This window comes from Opisthocomus hoazin, chromosome 3, assembly GCF_030867145.1.
Source record: "Opisthocomus hoazin isolate bOpiHoa1 chromosome 3, bOpiHoa1.hap1, whole genome shotgun sequence".
NCBI classification, from domain to species: domain Eukaryota; kingdom Metazoa; phylum Chordata; class Aves; order Opisthocomiformes; family Opisthocomidae; genus Opisthocomus; species Opisthocomus hoazin.
In genome coordinates, this window is record NC_134416.1 from 80,420,725 (window position 1) to 80,442,959 (window position 22,235).

General features: G+C 43.0%; 1 protein-coding gene across 9 annotated transcripts in view; it reads right to left on the minus strand.

Moving 5' to 3' along the window:
• Positions 1–22,235, minus strand: part of IKZF1 (IKAROS family zinc finger 1) — a 69,570-nt gene that overhangs the window by 32,574 nt on the left and 14,761 nt on the right. For all 9 annotated transcript variants that reach the window (XM_075416774.1, XM_075416773.1, XM_075416772.1 and 6 more), the window contains exon 3: positions 16,761–16,880. In XM_075416774.1, the coding sequence (XP_075272889.1) occupies positions 16,761–16,880 (120 nt within the window). The remainder of the gene's footprint in view (positions 1–16,760; positions 16,881–22,235) is intronic.

Genomic DNA, 22,235 nt, shown 5'->3' on the forward strand with positions numbered 1-22,235 from the left:
ACCTGCCTTCTTCTGGCTTTACTAGTTCTGGTCTGGCTTTAGCTTCAGTGGTGCCCCTCTTGATTTAGTTCAGCATTTCCAAAGACAAAAACCAGTCATGCAGCTGTTCAAGAAACAATGCTATGTCAGGTCAAATGAGCATTGTGAGAGAGAACTTAGATATGGAAGTTCTCCACAGGAAATGGATGAAATTTTTCTGTTTGACTTTGGATGAGAAATGTCAAGCAAAAGAGCAGAAATACGATAATTTTCCTGTCAAGCCAGTCATAAAGTTACTTACTGTTAAACCAGGATAGCTGGAAACAGCTAAGCATTGGCCTCTACTGCAATCTGAGCCATAAGGAAAGACATGAGTAGTTTGCTTGGTTAAGGAGCAATACCACAAGGGGATTTTTATGCTGATGTAAACTTGGAAAAAAGAGAACATTAAATAGCAACAGAAATGGGCCATACTTGGTCCAGAACTATTCTCAGTTTCTCACCAATTATAAATAGTACTTGTCTTTTAATAATTCTCCTCCTCACAAACAGTAGCCTTCTGCTTCACCCTACAGAGAATTGGATAACAAAGAAAATATTATGGCCTCAAAGAGGGACAAGGCAATGGATGCAGACTGAGGAAATCTAGGTTTAATTCCTAGGTCAGCCACAGACTTCCTGTGTGGCCATGGGAAAGGCACTTAATCCATCATGTGCCCTTACTTCCCTATCTGCACTTTTGTCAAGTCTTTTTGAATGGGGATAAGACTTTTTTTTTCATTAAGGGGGAACCTCAAAAGCTATGTTGCTGTCTAGAATGATTCCTGCGTCTGGGTACATGTCTTTCAAGTGTCCTAACACACGAGGCTGAAATCTGGTGCGGGATCAATCCCAAAGGCAACTACCTCAAGAAAAAATAGCATCATCTGTTTAAAATATCCAAACCAGTTTTTAACTTCCCGCCACACTGCAGCCAGCATGGCAGAAGTTATCCGTGGTCTGAGAAAGGAAACAAGAGGGGCTCAGTGGGCACTTTTTTTGTAGGAAATGACTAAATACTGAAAACTGTGTCATCTCCAGTTCAGCTTTGTAGCTCTTCTTATACATGTTCAGTTATGAGGTGTGAAATTTCACTCCAAAAACAAATTGCTAGAGGGTTTTTTTCTTTTTCTGTAATGCAAAAGATCTTCAGAAACATCTCAGCAAAAAGAAAAGCCTGGACAAGAGTATGGATTTGACCACCTGAAATTTGGGTTTACATCCCAGCTTCATCCTCAGCTGCCCACCCTCCAGGACCAGCCTCACTCACTGCTCTGTCACACCAGCACCAGGCTGTAATTTCACTCATTGCACTGGCACGACCTGGGACTCCTGTCTGTACAAATCATCACAGAGCTGGAAATCAGCCCTCCCCTTTTTCCAGAAGTCCAAGTGATACAGTGAATTCCTCCACTGTACAGAGATCTAGACTAATTAGAAATCAGAAAATTAATTACTTCCAGTTTTCCAAAAGGAGCTAATCATTCACTGTCAGTATTTATTTTATTTCTATATGTACCGTCACCAAATCCTTCACTTATTTGTGTTTACCTGTTTTATATTTTTGATCTCACTTTTCAAGCTAAGGATACACACTGTTTAAAGCAAAGCTGAGTACTTTGAACCAAACCAATCCCACTGCACCCTGGAAGAACACATAAGACTATTTTGCTGCAGCTGTTAGAAAAAAAAAAATTTGGTCTCTGGTCTGCAGAATACTATTTATGGTTTCGATTCCAGAGCACAATTGGTTACATCTCATTGTGCCCTACCTTGGCTTAGCCCACTTACCTCAACTAGGAATTGTAAGGCTTAATTAACCAATCATGTATATATAGCCTTAATTAGATTGCAAGCTCTTTGGAGCTTGCTGTTGGTGTTTGTGCAGTGTCTAGAGCAACAGAGCTCCGCTCCTTTTCCAAGAGCCCTGTGTTACAAATTCATAGATAAAAACAGCAAAACAATTGGAGAGAAATGGCAGTAGAAACATCCAAAGCTTAATTCAGTCCCCTTCCCAGTCTTACACAGACAGTAAGAGCTAATATGGACAGAGGACACGCAATCATATGTATCTAGAACAAGACCTGTGCTGTGAAAACTGGTGCCAGGCATTCAGAGAGTGATCAGAACTTGGCCTCCTACAAGGGCTGATGATCTCCTCTGACCATCAGCATTGACATTTCCCGCCCTCTCAGCATTTATGGAATATTTGAAAGTGTCTAGCAGGCAAAGTTTCTGTCAAACTTCCTCTCTGCTCCTAGTCGCGTGTCCTAGGCATTGTAAGTGCCTTTTACTTGGAGTAATCCTTTTGTCGCTTTTTAAAGCATCTGCCCAGCTTCTGTTTACAGCACTTTTCAAATATTGCAAAGAAACAGACATTGCGTTGCAATTTTACCAAACACTAAGGATTCTAAGAGTAGAAACACCCAAACATGTGTCCTAATGTGCTATTACACATTAGGAAACCTTCTTGTTTTCCATGATCTACCAAGCTGCAACTTCTTCTTGCTACCAAGCCAGCGAGAGCGCATCAGTACTACTCAGTCCAGGATCCATAATGCACCTAAATTTCGTGCTAACAGCCAGACAGTGTGGCTGGGCTATGAGTGAGGCAAATGGAAAGTGTGAAAAATCTTCCCCATTAAAATGCAAAGCAGCTCTGCAGATGTTGCTATTTCTTCTTGGCTAAGGTAAACTTTGATATCTGTGCCATGGCTGTGCTGCACTGTGGAGTACGGTGTGAGGTCAAGAAAGCGAATGAAGTCCTGCTAACTCTACCACCTAGGAACACATCCACCTGGAAATACAGTTTGGGCTGTTGGGTTATACAGGCTGAACCAGGTCATGCCCCAGGCAAGTCTGTCAGAGGCTGCAGCAACTGTGCAAACTTGGTCTTCAGGATATTAACCTTTCCCTGCTGAACTAGTCAGCAACCAGAGACAAAAACATGAGACTGACAAATGATGCTTTCTTCATTTGGAGGTGAGCATCTCAAGGAAATTTGCTTCTGCCTTGTCCTTCACAAAAAGACAAAATTGTGCTGGCTGAATATTTCTGAGCGCATAAGGCATTCAAATCCCAGTGATCTCAGTATCCTACCAGCAGGTCTTTGGACTGTTGGAGATGGTTAGTCACCTGGTTTGTCACTTGCATCAGAGCAATGCCAAGAGCTCTCCTTGACACCAGGACAAATGAAGCATGGCTCATCCAAGGCTTCAAATTCGTTCACCTCAAAGGCACATAGAATCATGGAACACTTTGGGTTGGAAAGGACCCTTACAGGTCATCTAGCCCAACCCCCCTGCAGTGAGCAGGGACATCTTCAACTAGACCAGGTCGCTCAGAGCCCCACCCAACCTGACCTTCAACGTTTCCAGGGAGGGGGCATCCACTGCCTCTCTGGGCAACCCATTCCAGTGTTTCACCACCCTCATGGTATAAAATTTCTTCTTTACATCCAGTCTAAATCTACCCTCCCTTAGTTTGAAACCATTACCCCTTGACCTGTCACTACAGGCCTTGCTAAAAAGATTGTCCCCATCTTTCCTACAGGCCCCCTTTAAGTACTTTAAGTACTGAAAGGCCGCAACAAGGTCTCCCCGCAGCCTTCTCTTCCCCAGGCTGAACAGCCCCAACTCTCTCAGCCTGTCCTCGTAGGAGAGGTGTTCCAGACCTCTGATCATTTTTTTGGCCCTCCTCTGGCCCTGTTCCAACAGGTCCATGCCTTTCCTGTGCTGAGGACTCCGGAGCTGGACGCAGGACTCCAGGTGGGGCCTCATAAGAACAAGTAGCGGGGCACAAACACCTCCCTCGACCTGCTGGCCATGCTTCTCTTGATGCAGCCCAGGATACGGTTGGCCTTCTGGGCTGCGAGAGCACATTGCTCATGTCCAGCTTTTCATCCACCTGTACCACCAAGTCCTTCTCATCAGGGCTGCTCTCAAGCCCTTCATCCCCCAGCCTGTATTGATAGTGGGGTTTGCCCTGACCCAGATGCAGGACCTTGCACTTGGCCTTGTTGAACCTCATGAGGTTCACACAGGGGCACTTCTCAAGTTTGTCCAGGTCCCTCTGGATGGCATCCCATTCTTCTGGTGTGTTGACTGCACCATTAAACTTGGTGTCATCTGCAAACCTGCTGAGAGCGCACTCGATCTCACTGTCCACATCATTGTTGAAAATATTAAACAGCACCGGCCCCAGTACAGACTCCTGAGGGACACCACTAGTCACCGGCGTCCATCTGGACTTCAAGCCGTTGACCACTACCCTCTGGCTGTGACCTTCCAACCAATTCCTTAGCACCATGGAGTCCCAGAAAAGCTGATGAGAGCCACAGGCTCACACCTTTGGGGTAACGTGCTTCTCAAGTGTTCGTAGAAGAGAACGTTAAACGTTTCATTTTCTGTTGTCATCTTTTTTATCGAATGAATGTGCAGCGGCTGTTAGTAGTGCGGGACGGTGGCATGCTGCGGCAAACCTTCCCAGCAAATCTTGTGAAATTTGTTTCTACTGATGCAAATGTGCTGTTTGCTAGAGCTCCCCATTGCTATCTGATGAACTCCCATCCTATGCCTGAACATGAAAAACACAACCCGCAGCCCAGAACATGTGGATCACTGTGTTCTCAGGAAGTGTGCAACTAATATAACTATTTGTTCTGTGTCTCACTGAGGGTAAAATAGAGGGGTGAAAAAAAACACCATTGCACAGCAAACACCACTCCGCAGACCGGAAGGCTGGGGACTGCATTTTGCTCAACTAGCCTGGCCTTTCTGAGGGGTTATATTTTGCACTCTGCTGTAGCTCCCTGAGACGTGCATAAGGAAATACCCTGTATATCACTGTCACTTTCTGGGATGGGACAGCAGAAGGGTCGGTCACTACATCTGTTACAGGGTTTTTTTTAATTGTGCTTTTCTATTTGTTAGCTCAGTTAGCTACTGAAACATCTCTAAGAAAGTTATCGAGTTAGGCATGCATCAGCTTTCAGCAGAAAGCTGTATCTCAAATGAGAGATATGAGATATTGTATCTGCATTTTCCATTAGATTATTTCAATATGTCAGCCATCTATCCCTCTGCCAGATGTCCCCCAACACTTCACTGTGCAATCCTTAATTTGGTGTAGCGCTGTAAAAGAATCTTCTGGAAAAAACATTTCGTCAACATATCCCTCGCTCTCCACTACAGAGCTCACCTGAATAACACTGTAAGAAATTAAGCGAATAAAGCATCCGAATGCGGGAAGGGACAGCACTTACGAACTGCGGGGCGGGGGGATCCGGGGAGCCCATGTACCCGATCACTGCTGAGCCAGCAGCGGCAGGCAGGAGAGCCGAGCTGGGGCATCGCCCTGGGCAAGGAACATCAGCGGGAAGGACTGAGAGGGGTTGTGTGTCCCTTTCTTCATGAACTCCTTGGTGGTCCTTTTAGTATCATGACCTCGTCTGCCTTCACAGCCGTCTCAGCCCGGCACCTCTACATAGACTGTAAAAGCCACAACGGGTACAAGTGGGTCTTCCTCAGTGGCTGCCCACTTCCCAAATGGAATTTACACTTGGGTTTCTTATAGGGATACAGACAAATTAGCAGGAACTAACCTTTTCCTCTTTTAGGTTTGAAAAAAAATATTTTTATGACAGGCGTTTTTTTTGCAGAGCATATGTTTCATAGGTCTTTTCTTTCCCTCTTAAAAAGAATGAAAAGCTCAGCTTTCAAGATAAATGCTCTTTTGCATACATGTGCTGTTTTTTAGTTTTTTACACAGACATACACGCAGAAGAATTTGACTTTGCAGGCATATAATTTTATGTGTGCTGACAGACATATCTTTGTATGTACATCTGTGTGTCTACATGCATTTACACATGTAAAAGAATGAAAATGGAATAGACAGCTCCTGTTGGCTGGAAAATCGTAGAATCATAGAACGGTTTGGATTGGAAGGGATCTTAAAAGTCAGCTACTACCAAGTCCCCTGCCATGGGCAGGGGCACCTTCCACTAGACCAGGTTGCTCCAAGCCCCAGCCAGCCTGGGCTTGAACACTTCCAGGGAGGGGGCATCCACAGCTTCTCTGGTCGACCTGTGCCAGTGCCTCACCAACCTCATAGTGAAGAATTTCTTCCTTACATCCAATCTAAATCTATCTGCTTTTAGTTTAATGTCATTACCCCTCGTCCTATCACTACATGCTCTTGTAAAAAATGTAAAAACACATTGCAATTTTGAACTTCAAAGGGATTATTAAAGAGAAGAAAAGAATTAGAAAAAGTTTTAGAAATTAAAAATATTTTTGCATTGTCTCCTTAACACCAAGAGATAAATGACACGTTGTGTAAGTCAGTTTCTTTCATGGCACACAAGAAAGAGCTTATTAGCAATGGTTACACTGTATGGCAAATGTAAAGATCATTAATGTGTAATTACAGAATAAACAATATCAGACTTTTCTAGTCTGTTCTGGAAGCAGAAAAAAAAAATCCAGTTAACACCACAATAAGCCCGTGATAGGATACCAATTTTACAAGGATCTGCTAGCAATGTGGTGGTAAGATTAGACAAATGTGTTGCTACACCAGAGGTAATGCCTCACTACCATTATTCGTTCCTCGTCTTTTACATATGTTGGGCCCCAACGTGGCTGAAGTGTATTGCTAGCAAAATTATCATTTCCCATTTTGATTTCTACTTGTCATTATGTGGACAAATGGGCAGGAAGCTCAATCTCTCCCCAGAAAAGCCTAGTTCCCATTTGACTTCTAGATAAATTGTTGTAGGTCCACACCTGCAGCAGACAAAGTCCCAGTGACCACGCTGGCCATCAGGGCTTCCCCACCTCCCCTCCAACATCCAGCAACGGGAGGTGCCAGTTACAAAATGATTTGGATTCTGAGAGGAAAAAGGACCAACGCTGACTTGGAAAAGAAGGAAGGCGCCATGTCAGTGCGGAAGAGATGTTCTCACCCATTTGCTCATGGCTTCAGCCTGGGGAAACCAGGAGGGGTGCTCTGCTCAGGAAAGACAGAGGCATTCACAGCCTGAAATGTAAATACAGTCAGCTGGGGGTCAGGGTAGGGATGTACCATGGACAATTCGACACCTCCCTTGGCCACACAGATGTTTCTTTCCCTTTGGACATCTGGGCACAAAAACTGAGCAGCGGGTCTCAGTCCACCCCGCAACAAGGCAAATAAATTTTTCATAGTGAATTCTACATGTGCATGTGTCGTTCTCCCCTGAAAGTAAATTCTCATATGGAAAGACCCAGAAAGATATCTCTGAAACCCAGATGCAGCGCGAGGGGTGGAGAACCAGCAGTGTTCCCTGGCTGGCAGTCGCCATGTGGGTGCTAATGAAACCATCCCGCTTCAACACCAACCACTGCCACCACTTCCGAGCATTGCAACACATATACGCAGCAGGAAAAAACAGGCTCAACAACTCAGTCCATATAATGCTGAGGTGCAGAATACTGTGAACGAGACGGGACTGATCTCCCTCCAAAAAACCCCTAAGCTGTCATTAAAAATCAGAACGCAAATCTCTTAGTTTACACAAAAACCAAAACACAGAAACCACCAAAGATTTGGGAAGTACAAATCCATAGCGGGGATAATGGCTGATCACAGCTTCTTACAAATACAGGATGCTTTTAAATGATGAAATATGGAGAATGAATATTTCCTCTTCTATTAATTGCAACACAAGCTGAAAGTGTTGTCAACTTTAGTAAAACCCACCTTTCCATTGCATTAAACATTGCTGTTCTGTTACTTAATCAACAAGGAGGGTAAAATCGTGTGCAGATACTCTCTGTTATGTGAGGGAATTAGCAATTCCTTTTAATGCTCTCAATATTTTTTTTTTTTTAAAGGAGGGGTCAGGGAGCAGACAAGTTCCTATGTTGTTCCATAAAATAATCTAGAAGTTACTGAAAACTCTGGTAAGAGCCACTTCCTCAGAAGTAACATTTCCAGGGTAAAAAAAAACCAAAACTGGCTTATGTGAAAGTTCTCCTCATTCTTCTGTCTCTTCTCTTCTTTCTTTTTTTTCTCTTTAAACTCTGATATGTGGCTTGGAAGAGTGGAAGTCTGTTCATTCTGTCACATTTCTCCACTTTACTACATTTATTACACTTCTCAAATGAGATAATTTTGGACTATCTTTGGGGGAGGAGAAATGGGGGACACGGAAGGTGAAAACCAAAGAGCAAAACATGAACCTTAACTTTTTGGATCAGTCCTGTTTTGGTTGGAAGTTGAGAGTAATTCTGTGTTTGCTTTGCATTTGCTAACTCTCTGCAAACCTTTGATGGGGTGCTTAATCCCACTTTTAGGTATGAGTTTTGGCGTGTTGGGGTTGAAATCTTCTTTACATCAAAGGAGGAGGAGTTATTCACTTCCAAGGATTCCAGCTGGTGCCTGTGGTTACTACGGCTGATGGTGGAACAACAGATTAGATATCTTCTTGGGATCTCTTCTTACGCCTCTAATTTAGACACCTAAATGCTTCTAAGGAAACACGTCCCTAAACTGCAACAGATACAAGAAAGAGGCACTATTCCTAACTTAAAAATCTTTAAAAACCAAAGAAAGAGAAGCACACACCAAATGGGTTACTTTGCTAGGAATTACATTCCCTGCATGTGCACCTTTACAATAGAGATTCACTTACTGGGGAGGGAGGGAGCAGCAGAAAGTGTCACATTGCATTCTGCAGGTCTAACGTGCTTTTGGGCTGCTGCTCTGCTGGCTCGCTTGCTCAGGGAGGCAGCTGGATGAGGAAGGACAGACTTTCCAACAAGCTGTCTCTGGAGGCCAAAATCCTCGCGTGCTGGCGACTCCACCATCACAAGTTAACAGCTTGTTGTGGTCACACTTCTTCACCATAAATGAGACGCTGAGGGTGAACCTGCATGGGCTGCTATAGCATATCCACCTACTGCACGGGAGGCAAAGCTTTTTCTGGAGAGACCATCTTCTGAGGCTTCAAGAAACCTCACATAGTGAGCTCAGTGAGAAATGTTCGGGGACAAATCTCTGTCCTGCTGCAACGGGTGGTGTTTGCTCCTGGCTTTAGGACTACAGCTCCAAAAAGGAGCTCCCTCCATCTCCCGCCCTTTACCATAAAGAGCTTGTTCTATACTGGGGAAACCTGTGGCGGCACTACCATGCTGTAAATCCTTCCCTGCAAATCTCTAATGAAGGAGTGCAGCCACAGTGACACTGCGTTTGCCCATGTTGCTGTAGGACAGAGCCTGGGGATCTCGCACCTGAGGGGAGAGCATCACTGTGTGTCCTCTGCAGCCAGAAACCGTGTCCTGCCAGGGAGGCACCACAGCAGGAGCTGAAATTACAAAAATGTGAGGAGAGACTGAACAAAATCAGAACAGCAGCTTGTTCCAACACAGGGCCTCAGCAGAGGCAGGTGGTGCCTATACCACGCCTCAGTCCAGTGGTTAAGCCTTTCACTCAGGGTGAGCTCCGAAAGAGCGCTCGGGTTGAATGAGAACTTGCTCAAGGGAAAAAGCAAGCCTACAACAAAGAGCAAGCAAGAAATTATACAGATTAGAAGGATGGCTAGTGTTGGGAGGTCCATCCAAACTTTTCATACAGAGTCATTCCCTTAAAATAACCTGAGGTTTAGCAAGCTGCAGTTATAGAGGTCCTCCCCAGCTTACAATATGTCCCCCTTCCAGTCAGAGCCCTGTATTTCTGAGTTGTGCCGCAGCCACGGCTGAGATCCTGCTAGATAATTTTAACTCCCGAGCTAGAACGGGGCTTATCTCTAAGGCACATCTCTTCTGCTCAGATAAAGACAACTTCCTCTAACTGCAGATTAGATCAGCAGGCTCAGTATCCGTACCCAAAAGCCGCACAGCTAAACACACTGCATCTCCCCAGTTCAAACAACACTCTCTCCTTTCTCAGCGCCGAAGAAGCAAAACTCGCACAGCTCACAGGCTTTCCCTGGCTTTCACACCGATGTTGCCCTCTGAAAACATGGTAGTACCCAGGAGGCGCTCACGGAATTGGCCACAGCTCCACAAGCTACACAGCTCTGGAGAAATAAGGGCAAAAAACCCGATACCTTCACCACCCACTGCAACGTCACGTTGCCACACAGTGGCAACAGAAACCATACATCTACCCAACGGGCCAGGAGTGGAAAAACTCCTTGCAAACCTAAACAGAAACCGCTGGAAAAGTACAACTCTCTTTTAGGATCAATTCTTTTCCCAAGGTTTTGATTTTGTCACGCAGTCAGGTTGCATCAGAGGACAGGGTTTTGGCTGCCTGCTGCCACAGTGGCTCTGCCCCCGCTTTGCATGGGCTGAGTTAACGGGGCTGATACAGAGCAGCCTGCACCGTGGCGGCATTGGCTCTCTGGTCCAGGCTGGCTCGCCCCCGCTTCGAGAAACTATTTGCAAGTCTGCGTTGAAAATTACTTGCAGTAAGCACTTGTGATTTTGATAAAGGAATTTGCCCTCAGTTAGAGGGCTGTTTTCACTGGCCTTGTGAAAATCCATGCACATTTTGCAAAGTCCTAAGTCATCACATTGAGCAGAGCTTGTCTCTGGCAGTGTGGCTAATTCCTCAGCTCCCCAGCAGCCCTGTACGCATGGGCCTTCTGCACGTCACTCTAGCACACCGTTTCACACTACGCACATGCAAAACACCCCTTTTTAGGTCTGGTATGTACCGTATATCACATACAGCACATATGAGGTCATTCATGAAACTTGCCACATGGCTTCTCCTGCTAAACCACCCCCATCCTCCTCTATACAAATTCCCAGAAGAGTTTTGCACACAAAATGAACATAATTCTGACAAAAATATTTCCTCTGTTCCCTTTGAAAACAGGTGAGTCAAATTGGCAGGGTCGCAGAGCACGCAGTACCAGTCCATACTGAGGACTGGTACTTTGGGGCTACAAATAGGGGTTTTGGACCAAATGAGAGGGGAGATTCCCGACTTCTCTATTTTTAAAAGTTCCTAAAATATTTTAGTTGCAAGTTTTTCAATTCCTTCAGAAGCCTCCTCAGTTGGGCTTTCAAGCCCTGTTTTATTGTGGGGGGTTAAAGACAATTCTTTAAGCTCCCCAAGCAATTTTGAAACAAATCTTCTCTCTGCTCTCAGAGTCAGCAGGGCTATATGAGGTGAGATAGCAATTACCAGCAGCTATTTACAAAGGCTCATCATCTCCTGCACCCTTTCATACCTTTGAGCAACAGAGATGTCCATCTGAAACCTGAGCAAGGAAAACGCATTACACAGCCCTCCAGGTTATTTCAGTTCTGTGAACGATTACATGGCCACGCGCACGTGTGCCACACGTGCATTTTATTACTCATACACAACTCTCTGCCTTCATAGTGCCCAAACTCCTGCAGGATGAGTGAACAAAGATGGTTAGCTCTGGCAGCCTTTTCCCTCAGCCCCTTTCCCTGCCCTGCAGAAGCGCCGGGGCAGCAGCGAGCTGGACCTGTCTCAAGCGACAGGACTGATTTTGCAAGCTGAGGTGGGGCACTTCCCCTTTCAGCTTTTCTCCCTTCTGCCCTCTGTCTGCAGCCTCTCCACGCTCTTGCTTTGCCTCCACCCAGCTACGCGTGAGTTGCAGCAGACTGATGTAATGGCAAGCTGTTGTGGTTGGCCTGGTGGCCCTTCAGCAATGCTTGTGTCCGTGCTCTCAAATGGCTGAGCTCCTTTTAAGGAAATAAAGCACCAAAACAGCTCAGAGTGAGGACACTTGCCTGCACCAGTAACTAGCTACTCGTGCAGGTTACCACCTCTGAATGCCCATGGCCAGGAGGCAAGACCCCAGGAGGAGCAGGCAATGCCAAGTTCCCAGCGATGCCAGGCACCGTGGCTCTGCAGCTGCGCAGGCTTCTGCTTCAAGGGTGGGTGTCAGGAGGATGGGGCCAAGCTCTTTTCAGTGGTGCCCAGTGACAGGACAAGGGGCAATGGGCACAAACTGAGGCACAGGAAGTTCCGTCTGAACATGAGGAAGAACTTCTTCCCTCTGAGGGTGACGGAGCACTGGAACAGGCTGCCCAGGGAGGTTGTGGAGTCTCCTTCTCTGGAGATATTCAAGACCCGCCTGGACAAGGTCCTGTGCAGCTTGCTGTAGGTGACCCTGCTTCGGCAGGAGGGTTGGACTAGATGAGACCCCACAGAGGTCCCTTCCAACCCCTACTATTCTGTGATTCTGTGATTCTGTGATTCAATAACTGGGTTGTGGGCGGGAGATAACATCAGTCACTTGACATTTCCCACTGGAGGAGAAAAATGTCAGAAAGCTCTTTCCTTTTAACATCTCTTCCCATACTAGTGTCCTTTATTTTAAGCAAACAGAAAGCTTCTACCTTCATATAAATCTCACCTGTCTTCTATTGATGTCTAAGATCACTTTGACTTGTTACTTTGAGCATCTTCTGTCAGTTGTCCAACAGCTTCCACCCAATTTTGTGACATGAGCTGTCCATACCTCTTCCTCTCAGAAAGAAGAATATCTGTACGCATTATGTATTCCAGGTCCAGACTGTAATCTCTGACTATGATAGTGATCACTTTTTTTAGTGAAAAACCCTTGACTTCTGTGTTGGAAGTCTAAACGGTCATCTTCAGCCTCAGACAGCTGCCTGTGCAGAAATGGTGAGCCCACAGCCTCTTTGAGCGGCCAGTGACACTGTGAGATGGCTTTTCGGTTTTCACCCATCGATGGCCAGCTACGGTATGAGCAGTTATGGATAAAGGAAAGTACTGCTTGCCTTGGTAGGCAAATGCTACCACTGCAGCAGATGGCTTTTCCTGCATGCAGTGGGGTCCGACCTACAGCTCACTGAATCGTTAGCTTCCCACATGAATTAGGATACAGTCCCAGGGCAGAAACAGCCCCATATTGCAACCGTCTACCACACACAGGCTGTTCAGTACTGATTATCCGCAAAAGGCGCACGCAATATTTAACCTGAAACTTGAACGGACATAGTAAGAATCGGCAGAAGATATTTCAAATCAGCTCCTGTGTTATAGGTTAGCAAGGGAAATAGGGCTGCCCATCCAAAACAGGCTGCAAAGCATTAATTCTTACTAGAATGGGATTTTAGTGGGATATGTATTTCTAAATAACTTAGATGAAAATGTCAAAAGGATATTTAGGAGAGTTGGTAAAACAGAGTCTCTAGTGCCTTAAAGAGCTGTGAAAATCTAGCTCTTTGCCTTTCTGAAAACATTCTGTGTGTTTTCTAGAAAAACTAAATGTAGAGCAGGTGGGTGAGCAGAGCCAAAAAATAAAATGATAAAAAAGTTCTAGGTGCTAGATCAGCCTGAGAAGGAAATTTGGGGTGGAGGAGAGGACAAGGAAGGAAGAAGATCTACTGGACAGAGCAGCAGAAATTAAGTTTGCAGGAGGAAGCTGCTCAACACATAGTTGCATTTTGGGAGTTACAACACTAAATACATAGCAAGCTCGCCAAGGAAATAGAGACATAGCAGTGACCAGAACACGTCTTTTAATATGTTTCTGCTTTGCTGTGCTGCTTGGGGTTATTGCTAGAAACTGTTGATGACTTTACTGCCACAAATGACCTTTTCACACCTGCTTAGCGTTTTTGCATTGGTCACAAGCAGCCCACGTCTTGGGTGTCTCTGGGGACACAAGTCAAAGCATACATTTCATGAACCTCTGGAAACCTGCCTTGTGAAATTTGCACCCTCTCTAGTCATTTAAAGTGAGACACTCAAAATCTTAGGGCACCCAGTAAAATCTGGCAAGTGAATAGAGTACTTTAACTTCTGAAGTCTACTACACCTTCGTTCTCAGAGCGGGAGAGAAGTTTCAAATGGTCCTTTCTATCAGGTCTATAGCACCACGGTCAAGTCTCAGTCTAGATTTGGAAGAAGCAAGAAAGGAGATTTTGAAAACATAGAGAGGAGCTAAAGCCCATCTTTCTTTTCTAAAAATAGCTTATTTACCCTAATATTTGACCTTTACAATGCTAAATTGATGAAAAAGATAATTAAACTTCAGACTCCAGGGTTAAAGGTTTCATGAAGTGGTACTACAAATCTGAGTGAGCAAAAGGTCATCAAAAACAGATTTCTCACCTAATTTTAGTAAGATGAGGTAAAGACTCACTCTTTTGATTTAACAAACTGCAATTTCCATTGTTACCTCCATAACATTACATGTACAAAAATGTCTTCCAGAGCCTAGTGGCCCTCTTCCATGAATGTCTGACTCAAATTACTCTTCCTCAGTGCATCCCATATGGACAGCTGATCTCTCTGGACATTACAGATTAAGTGGAATGGACTGTAAATCATGTGCTGAAATACAGCAAAGTACACAGGGGATTCTCTTTAGGTGAAGGAAGCAGAGGGGACATTGGGAAAGTCACACAGAGAAGAATTGTTGCCTGGTTGTAGCTGATCATGTCCATTGCCTGTCAGTTATCATAGGTCACAGTCTATCTCCCAGCTATGAGATATATATAATATCAGTGAGTCTTTACAATACTCTCCCACCTATTTATCATTCTTTAAAATACTTTTTCAGATCATCCTTTCCTACCTAGTTTTGGTGAGAAACAAATCTTAGGACTTAGAGATGACAGCATTGCACTGAATACCAAGCCTGTCTATGCTGCTATGCCACTGCCTACACAGAAAGACAGTCCCCTTCATCCCTAACGCATCTGCGGGATCATATAGGCCAAGCATCACTCCTAAGGCATTGGTTTATCCCTAACAGATTTTCTTTTGACAATGATCCAGAATGTGCATAGCAATCATATGGCTCCTGATATGTTTGGGGTGTGTGTTCAGTTCCTTTTTGTAAAAAGGAGAATTAATATTTTCAGTACACTGTTTTCAAAACGTTAGTTTAGGGTTAGAAAAGGAGCAGTAGAAGAGGTAAGAGTGTATGCAGCTTAACTGAAAAGACAAACATTGCATTGTATTGTTGATACCTACAGTTAGGATCTTCCATAAAACAGAGTACTGTGAAACTGCCTTTGTTCCTGTTGGCTATGGTAAATGTCTCACTACCAGATGTGACCCTTCAAAACCAAAGAGCTATGGGTAGAGAAAATAGCTGTAGAAAAAACGTTGAAGTCAACATGGAAAATCTAATTGATTGCTGAGTGCACAAAGTAAGACTAATGGGAACTTACCATATTTAGGACACCAAAGGTAACATTTTCTCCTTGATTTACTACGGTAACTTTTAATATGTGTTTATATTGATATATAATTGAACTACTGGGAGAATCGTTAAATCATCAGCAAATGTAAATGTGAAATGAAGTAAATTCAGTGCAATCAAAAATTCTGTGTGTTTGTTTGGGTTTGAACAAGGGATTTTAAAAAATTATTTTTTTTTTTTTTAAATCGAGACTTAAATGTTTTGTAGGGTTTAGTTACTATGGGAGAAAGGAGGCTTAACTAATGTTACGGAGTGGGTACACAAGCAGTAAATGCAAGATTTTGACCAAAGAGCTTTGGACTGAGGAACAAAGCACTAGGTAAGTGATCAGATTATTAAAAAGCATTTTTAAAAGATTTTTTTTTTTTCATAAGGTTTGTCAATATGAATGTAGGGGCTGAACTTTACACTTACATTTTTGGTAAGGGGGGATCAAGTGGTAAATAAAGTGAAGATGCTGCATTCTCTACTAGCCAATGCTGGGAGTATGTTCTACTCCTAATGCTGACACCATCCTGCTGTATTACCTTGACTTGGTTATTTTGCCTTCTGTGCCTCCCTTTCTACCTACTATCCTTTACTGGACTTCCTTAGACAAGAAATATTTAAATGCAGTAAAATTGGTAAGTAATACTTTCATTTGTGGATAAACAAACATATTTTGATAGTGATTCCTCTCTTGAAATATTTTTATCATATAAGGCACTGATAACAGCATTCTGGGATTCACTGTGCTTTTTTTCACTTCTTTTTAATTTTTTTTTTCCTGCTAATAAACGAGCATTGTGCTCCAGTAATATCTAGTCTTTTTTAGTGAACTACATGTGAGCTGATGCATGCAGTAGTCAGCAGCATTGCTAGTCCTTGGTGTGGAGTCTGGGATCCCTAAGAAGAATTAGCATTTTGCAAAATCATCGCTGGACGATAAATTATTTTAATCCAACAGACCTTTTCAATTGTGGACTTTTACCCAGAAGAACAAAATTCATGTGTTTCCTGAAGTTCTGCCAGTTAAAATAATCAAGGGTAAATGAATATAGATCTTGGAATCTGAAACATATGAATGCTATGTGTGTTCTAATACAGCATTTCTTGAGAAATCTGAATAGCAGATTACATCCAAGATAGCATTCAAACTAATAATAATAATAAAAATACCTGAGAGTTTACTGAATTTTTATCAAATCTGAGTACATATAATTTTGACCTGAAACCACATATTTAATTCCTACACAGAAAAAAAATGTTCTTTCCTGGGGAGAATTTCATGTAATCGGTCATGCTTTAGAAATAAGATAAATAGTAGGATCTTTGTAACTTCTTTGTGCATGAAAAGGCTTGCTGTCCTTCAAAATGCTTTTCCCAAAGAGAAGGTTGTATGAAAAACACTAAGCACCTGAGTGATCCTGGGTTGAACAAGACGAAAAGGCACAGGACCTGCTTGTATACCAGCTTGCTATATAGTACTTAAACATTATTGGCATATCATGTCATGATATTTCTTATCAGCGTGGACTAGTCATCTTACCCAAGACTCTTTCATTCTTAGCACTCTGTTGTCCTCCAGTACTAGTTGAAAGGTCCTCTGGTACAGGCATAGGTTCATCTGCATCATCTGGGACATCACTAATTGGAGGACTTTCCTTTCCTAGTAGTGAAGAAAGTAACATCAGTGAGTCACTGGAGTAGCCTCTTTTTCAAATAATACCGTAAGAGGAACCACAAACTAAAAAAAACCTAAACACTACTAAAAGCATGACATTCTTAGGACCAAAACCTGCTGTCTTGCAGAGAAAGCTTCTTTTGAGTACAGGAGAGTTACATTTGTGAAAACAAAGCATGGCCAATGTCTCTTCCAAATTTTCTGAAGTCTGGATACACAGTTACCAGTCTTACCCTTTTGGATATTTGTAACACACATGGATATTTTTCAGGTGCTATGCTCAGAAGATCCAGTTTAGCCAACGTAGACTGACAGATTGCAAAGGTTATCAAGTGGTCATCTTTTGTAAATCTCTTCTTTCTCTAACAAATGCTCCTTGAGACCACATCTGGATTTGTTTCAATGACACACTGAAGTCTAACCCACAAGTTTTCTGATAAAAACCACTCAAATTGTCTCCAACTAAAAATTCAACTACATCTTCAGCAAGCTTCACTAATACCACCAGATCAAGCTTTGGCTGGTTCTTGAACCTGCAAGTAATTAACGCCTGTGGCTCCTGAGACTTCCTAAAATGTGTACCATTAGCAGAGGGTCAGTCAAAACACGACTTCAGGGGTTTTATGGTCTCTTACTTGCAAAGAGGAAACAAACTCTAATATCTCATGTACATCAGGTTTTGCAGAAGAAATCAGTCTGGTGCTTTTGCATGTTATAAGCACTATAGAACTCTTTTAGTACTAAATGCAATACAATAAGGAAAATAACTCTCTTGCTACGTCTTGCACTTCCAGAAATGGTGAGGTTTCTTGGTTTAGCTCTCAGCCACAGCATACATGTCCTGCCCACAGCACTATCCCTGTCTTGCAAACCTTCCTTTAAAATGACTTCACACATCTGTAACAAAAGCATGCCTTGGAAACAACTACCAAAAGAATTATCTAAGTGATTAGTTTCACCGACTATTACTAAAAGGCTGGTCTTTGCATTAATATCAAAGAGTGGCATAGGCCCAGAGCAGGATTTGAACTCGGTAATGTTCACATAAGACCTTTGTCTCCAAAATGGAGATGTTACCAATTTACACTGATGCAATCTATTAGAGATCCCATGGCAATCAGCACACCAGCAAGGGCAGTAATTTCATGGCACAAAGGCCTAGAAAATTAGTGTTTTTTTCTAATGAGAATTCCCTCATTAACACACAAACATTAATTAATTCTGAAACCACTTCTCAGAAAAGAAAAATTTAAACAAGTATAGCTTATTTAAGTGACAACAGTCTGGTGATGCCAGCTGTGGATTTGACCTAGAAAAAGAAAACGGTTTCCTCCCAACCTCCTGGATGGAGCAAAGCATCGTGCTTTCCGATCTAAACTGCTCATGATGGGGGGAAGTGACAGGTAGGTTTGAGTCATCTTCCAAATTTGCTGATTTGGGTTGTTTGCACAAATCCAGGTTTAAATGAGCAAAATGATTGGGTGATTGCATTTCTTAACGATGCGTCTAGCAGACTGTGGTATAACCTTTGAGCAGGAGTGGTGGGAGCAGCATCAGGTAAATCATCTCAAACTGCAGCCAGAGAGCTCAACAGTAATAAGGCAACAGTCCTGCGCTGGCAGGGGGACTGACTAGATGGTTTCATAAGGTCCCTCCCATCTCCAGCTTCTGCAGGGTATTCTTAAATGGGCAAAATCACACCCACTGGGTGCAAGTGCAAGAGTGAAGGTGGGTTGCGTAAACGGAAGAGAAGGACTATGAATTTTACAGCAGAGCAAAGTAAAAACAGGAAACAAGTTCATTAAAACAGTTTTTGCCATTCACTGTTTAGCTCCTTATTTAATTATTGATGTAGTTTTCTGCACTATTTTTATGGGATCTAAAGAACTTAATGAACTGCGAGCAACTTTCCAATGCAAGTCCCATCCTGCCAAGCTGAGGTATCTCTTACAGATAGGATGCATGGGTGAGGAGAAACAGCTGAAATATTTCAGCTTTTTCAACACTTTCCCCCTCCAACAAAACAAAAACAAAAAAACAGAAGCTTAATTGGAGGCCAAGAGGCAGTCTGGTCAGAATCAGCTCTCCTGACACTAGGTTAAAGCAATTTGTTAAAAAATAATAGTAATCAAAAGCTACCTGCATCTTCCAAGGTTCAAATTGTGCTTCCAGTTACAACAATGGAAGTTGATGCTTTGACTTAGTCTAGATTAAGAAGAACGCTTACCCTAAAAAACTGAAGGCTTTTTTGGCTACAAACCAATATAAACACATAACCTCAGACCTATGAGGTAGCAAACAAAGTCAAAACTTTCTGAGTGTGTAATTAGGCATCCTACAGTAATCAGACTAAGTAGGATGCTTTGAAGATAAGTCAGAGCAGTATTTTGGAATAGAAACCTGCTAGTAGAGGAGTACCTTCACAGTTTATGGTGAACTGTTCAGTTAACTAAACAGATATCAGTCTTTGACTTGTTAAATTCATAGCCGCCTGGCCAGGTGGCATGAATCGGACTATCCTCACGGACTTGGTGGGGCAGAAGCAGGAGATCTGGTACGCTTCCCTCTTTGCAGGAGACTGCAGTTAAGAAAACTTAGTAAACTTGATTTTAATGACTGATTTCATATAGTTTGATATTTCTTTCTATTACACATGATTCAGAATCCCTGCATGCAAAAAGGCAGGGTAAAAATAGTGGGTTGAAAATAGACATATTTTCTGAGCTCTGTGTCTTGGATTCTAGAGCATGATATTTGTATTTCATGCCTTAACTACATCTAAATTGCTACACTATGATAAGTTCACTACTGCATGGTAATCTTACAGATATGCAATCTCACTGACACCCCTTTGCCAATGACTTTAGAAATGGAAGGGGGGTGGAGAAAAGGATGGAACAGTTTCCCATTTAATTTCTAACAGGCATGTCCAGAACAATAACTGGTTGAAGGGATGGAGCTCAGAAAAAACACTTAGTGGCAAGTACTGGGGTAAATTATTAAAATGTCACATAACAGAGCAAAATAGCATAGATTTATTCCATTCCCATTTTACATTTTTGCTCAAAAATAAGAAGTGACGCATAAACAATGCAATCTAATCTTGGGATGGGGAGGTGTCCTTTTTCTTTTTTTTTCAATTTTTATAAAGAGCCACATGATGTATCAAAAGAAAAAGCCAAGGGAGCTGTGGAATTTCTGGTGCTGCCACTGATTCATGGTGCCCTTGGTTAAGTCAGAAATGGAGCTAACTTCAACTGCAGGCTGTATCATACACTGCCCCAATTCATCCTGAAGCTCTGAAAGATGGTCTCAGATTTCCAAACACTGACATTTCTGTATGAAAACCATCAGAGAAGTGCCTAACCTATCAACGGTGCCTGGCGAGACCCTCAACTTCTCTCTGCTTGAGTTTCCTCATCTCTGCCCTAGCAATATAGTTAAAAATGAGGAAAGAGAGGAAGGAAACAAAGTGCCTAGCCCAGTAAGGTTTTATGCATCTTTTATTCCTCACAAAGTCTGTAGCCTGCTGTTTCTTTAACATCTCCATTCAGTTCTGAGAGCAATTCAGCTGATGCCAGGACAGAGCTGCTAGAGCTATGACTTCTAAAAAGAAAGCCAGGGCAGGATTTCTTATAGAAACCACATTCTCTATCCTTTCACAAACTAATACTGGGTGTATTGAATTTCTGAGGATTGTTTCCTATGGAAACACTAGAACCACTGGAGACGTTGTGCAAGAAAAGCAACAGACATCTTTCTGGATGAGGGTCACAACCCAGTTCATGTCCCCTTCTCACTAGTGGAACCTCAAACCTTCAGTGATCAGAAGAGAGTCACTTTCGGATGGGAGACAGGCTTTCAGGTGGGAGACAGCAGCCCAAGGTACACTCATTTCCACCTTCCCAGGACCCAGCAAGAACATCAAATGCAAAACTCTTCTTCCTGCTTTTGCAGAGCGCGGCACAGCCTGGTTGGTGCTAGGGGGATCTTTTTATGTTAGATGTGGAAACATTTGTACCGTTTTTTCACCTTCCTTAACTGTTAGGCCCTAGAACTGAGAAAAAAAAGAAAAAAAGAAAAGGCAGGAAAAATACTGCTTGTTAAGTGAGATATTATCTGTGTTTTCTGACTCTCTTGTATAGGTGCCGGATACCGTTTGGTTAAATGTATGTCAGCTCTCCCCTCATCTCAGAACTGCAACTGCTTGCCTCATGAAATATCACTTTCAGGAGAAAAATAAAAAGTGTGAACTCTGCACTAGTCACACGGTATTTCAGTTCCTCCAGCAGCCAGCCATTCCTTCATTCCCAGAAGCGGGAATGCCTGTGCGAGCACAGGATTTGGCTCGCTCACACTAGTTCTACGCTCTCTTGGCCTGGCTTGCCCCTGCCACACCTGAGCCAGCTACAGCTCCACGAAGCACATGGCTGCATAAAGCACATGGCTGAAAAACACGGCTTTTGAGCCAGGAAGACTGTTTCTACAGGCTGCTTTTATTCCTGGGTTAAAAAACTAAAACAGAAAAACCCAAAGAAACTTCCCAAACTAATTTCATTTTTTCATTTTTGTTTTTTTTTAAACATAACCAAGTGTGCTATTGAACCAAGTCACCCACTTCCATAGGCTCAGAGAGTATACTACAGCTGACGAGCATTAGTCACAGAGCAGGGAAAATAAATAAAAGTGTATTTCAGCTGACAAGACAATCTCACACTTCTGAGACTGTGCAATCGTCTGACTGGTTCCCAATACAGAGTAGAGCTCCCTCATGGTGCACGAAAGCATCCTAGAAGCACGTAGAACCCCAGAACAGGAAGAAAAGGGAGAAAACTCCTTCCTGGATTCACCAGCCTATGAGAAAGAAGTAGATAACATTCCTGCACCTCCAGATCCTCCACTTCTGAGGTCTTTAGAGTTTACAAACAGCCAATATTTGTGGAACCTGATCTGACAAACTGCTGTTTCCAGAAGGCTGAGTTCACACACAACTCAGATCATAAATGAAAATTAATTAGCAAGTTCTTTCTTTGGCCAGTTGTTCACAAATGCAGCTAACAACCCAACTCAGCTCATAGCCTCTGCTCACAGAAAGAACCAGATGCTCAGTGACAGGAGCAGCAGGGAAAGTACAAAGCAGATTTTTTTCTCTGTAGTCTGTTTATGTAGGTGTACCTCTTGTCAGAGGCAAGATTCCTCTTACACTGAGATATATATATATTCTTTTTTTTAAAGAACCCTCTCTCATTAGAGAAGAGTACTATTCTCATCAGCATAGTTTGCTAGAACAGGTAAAGGCCACAGGAAAGTACTACAGTGGTTCAAATCCTGGAAAACTTT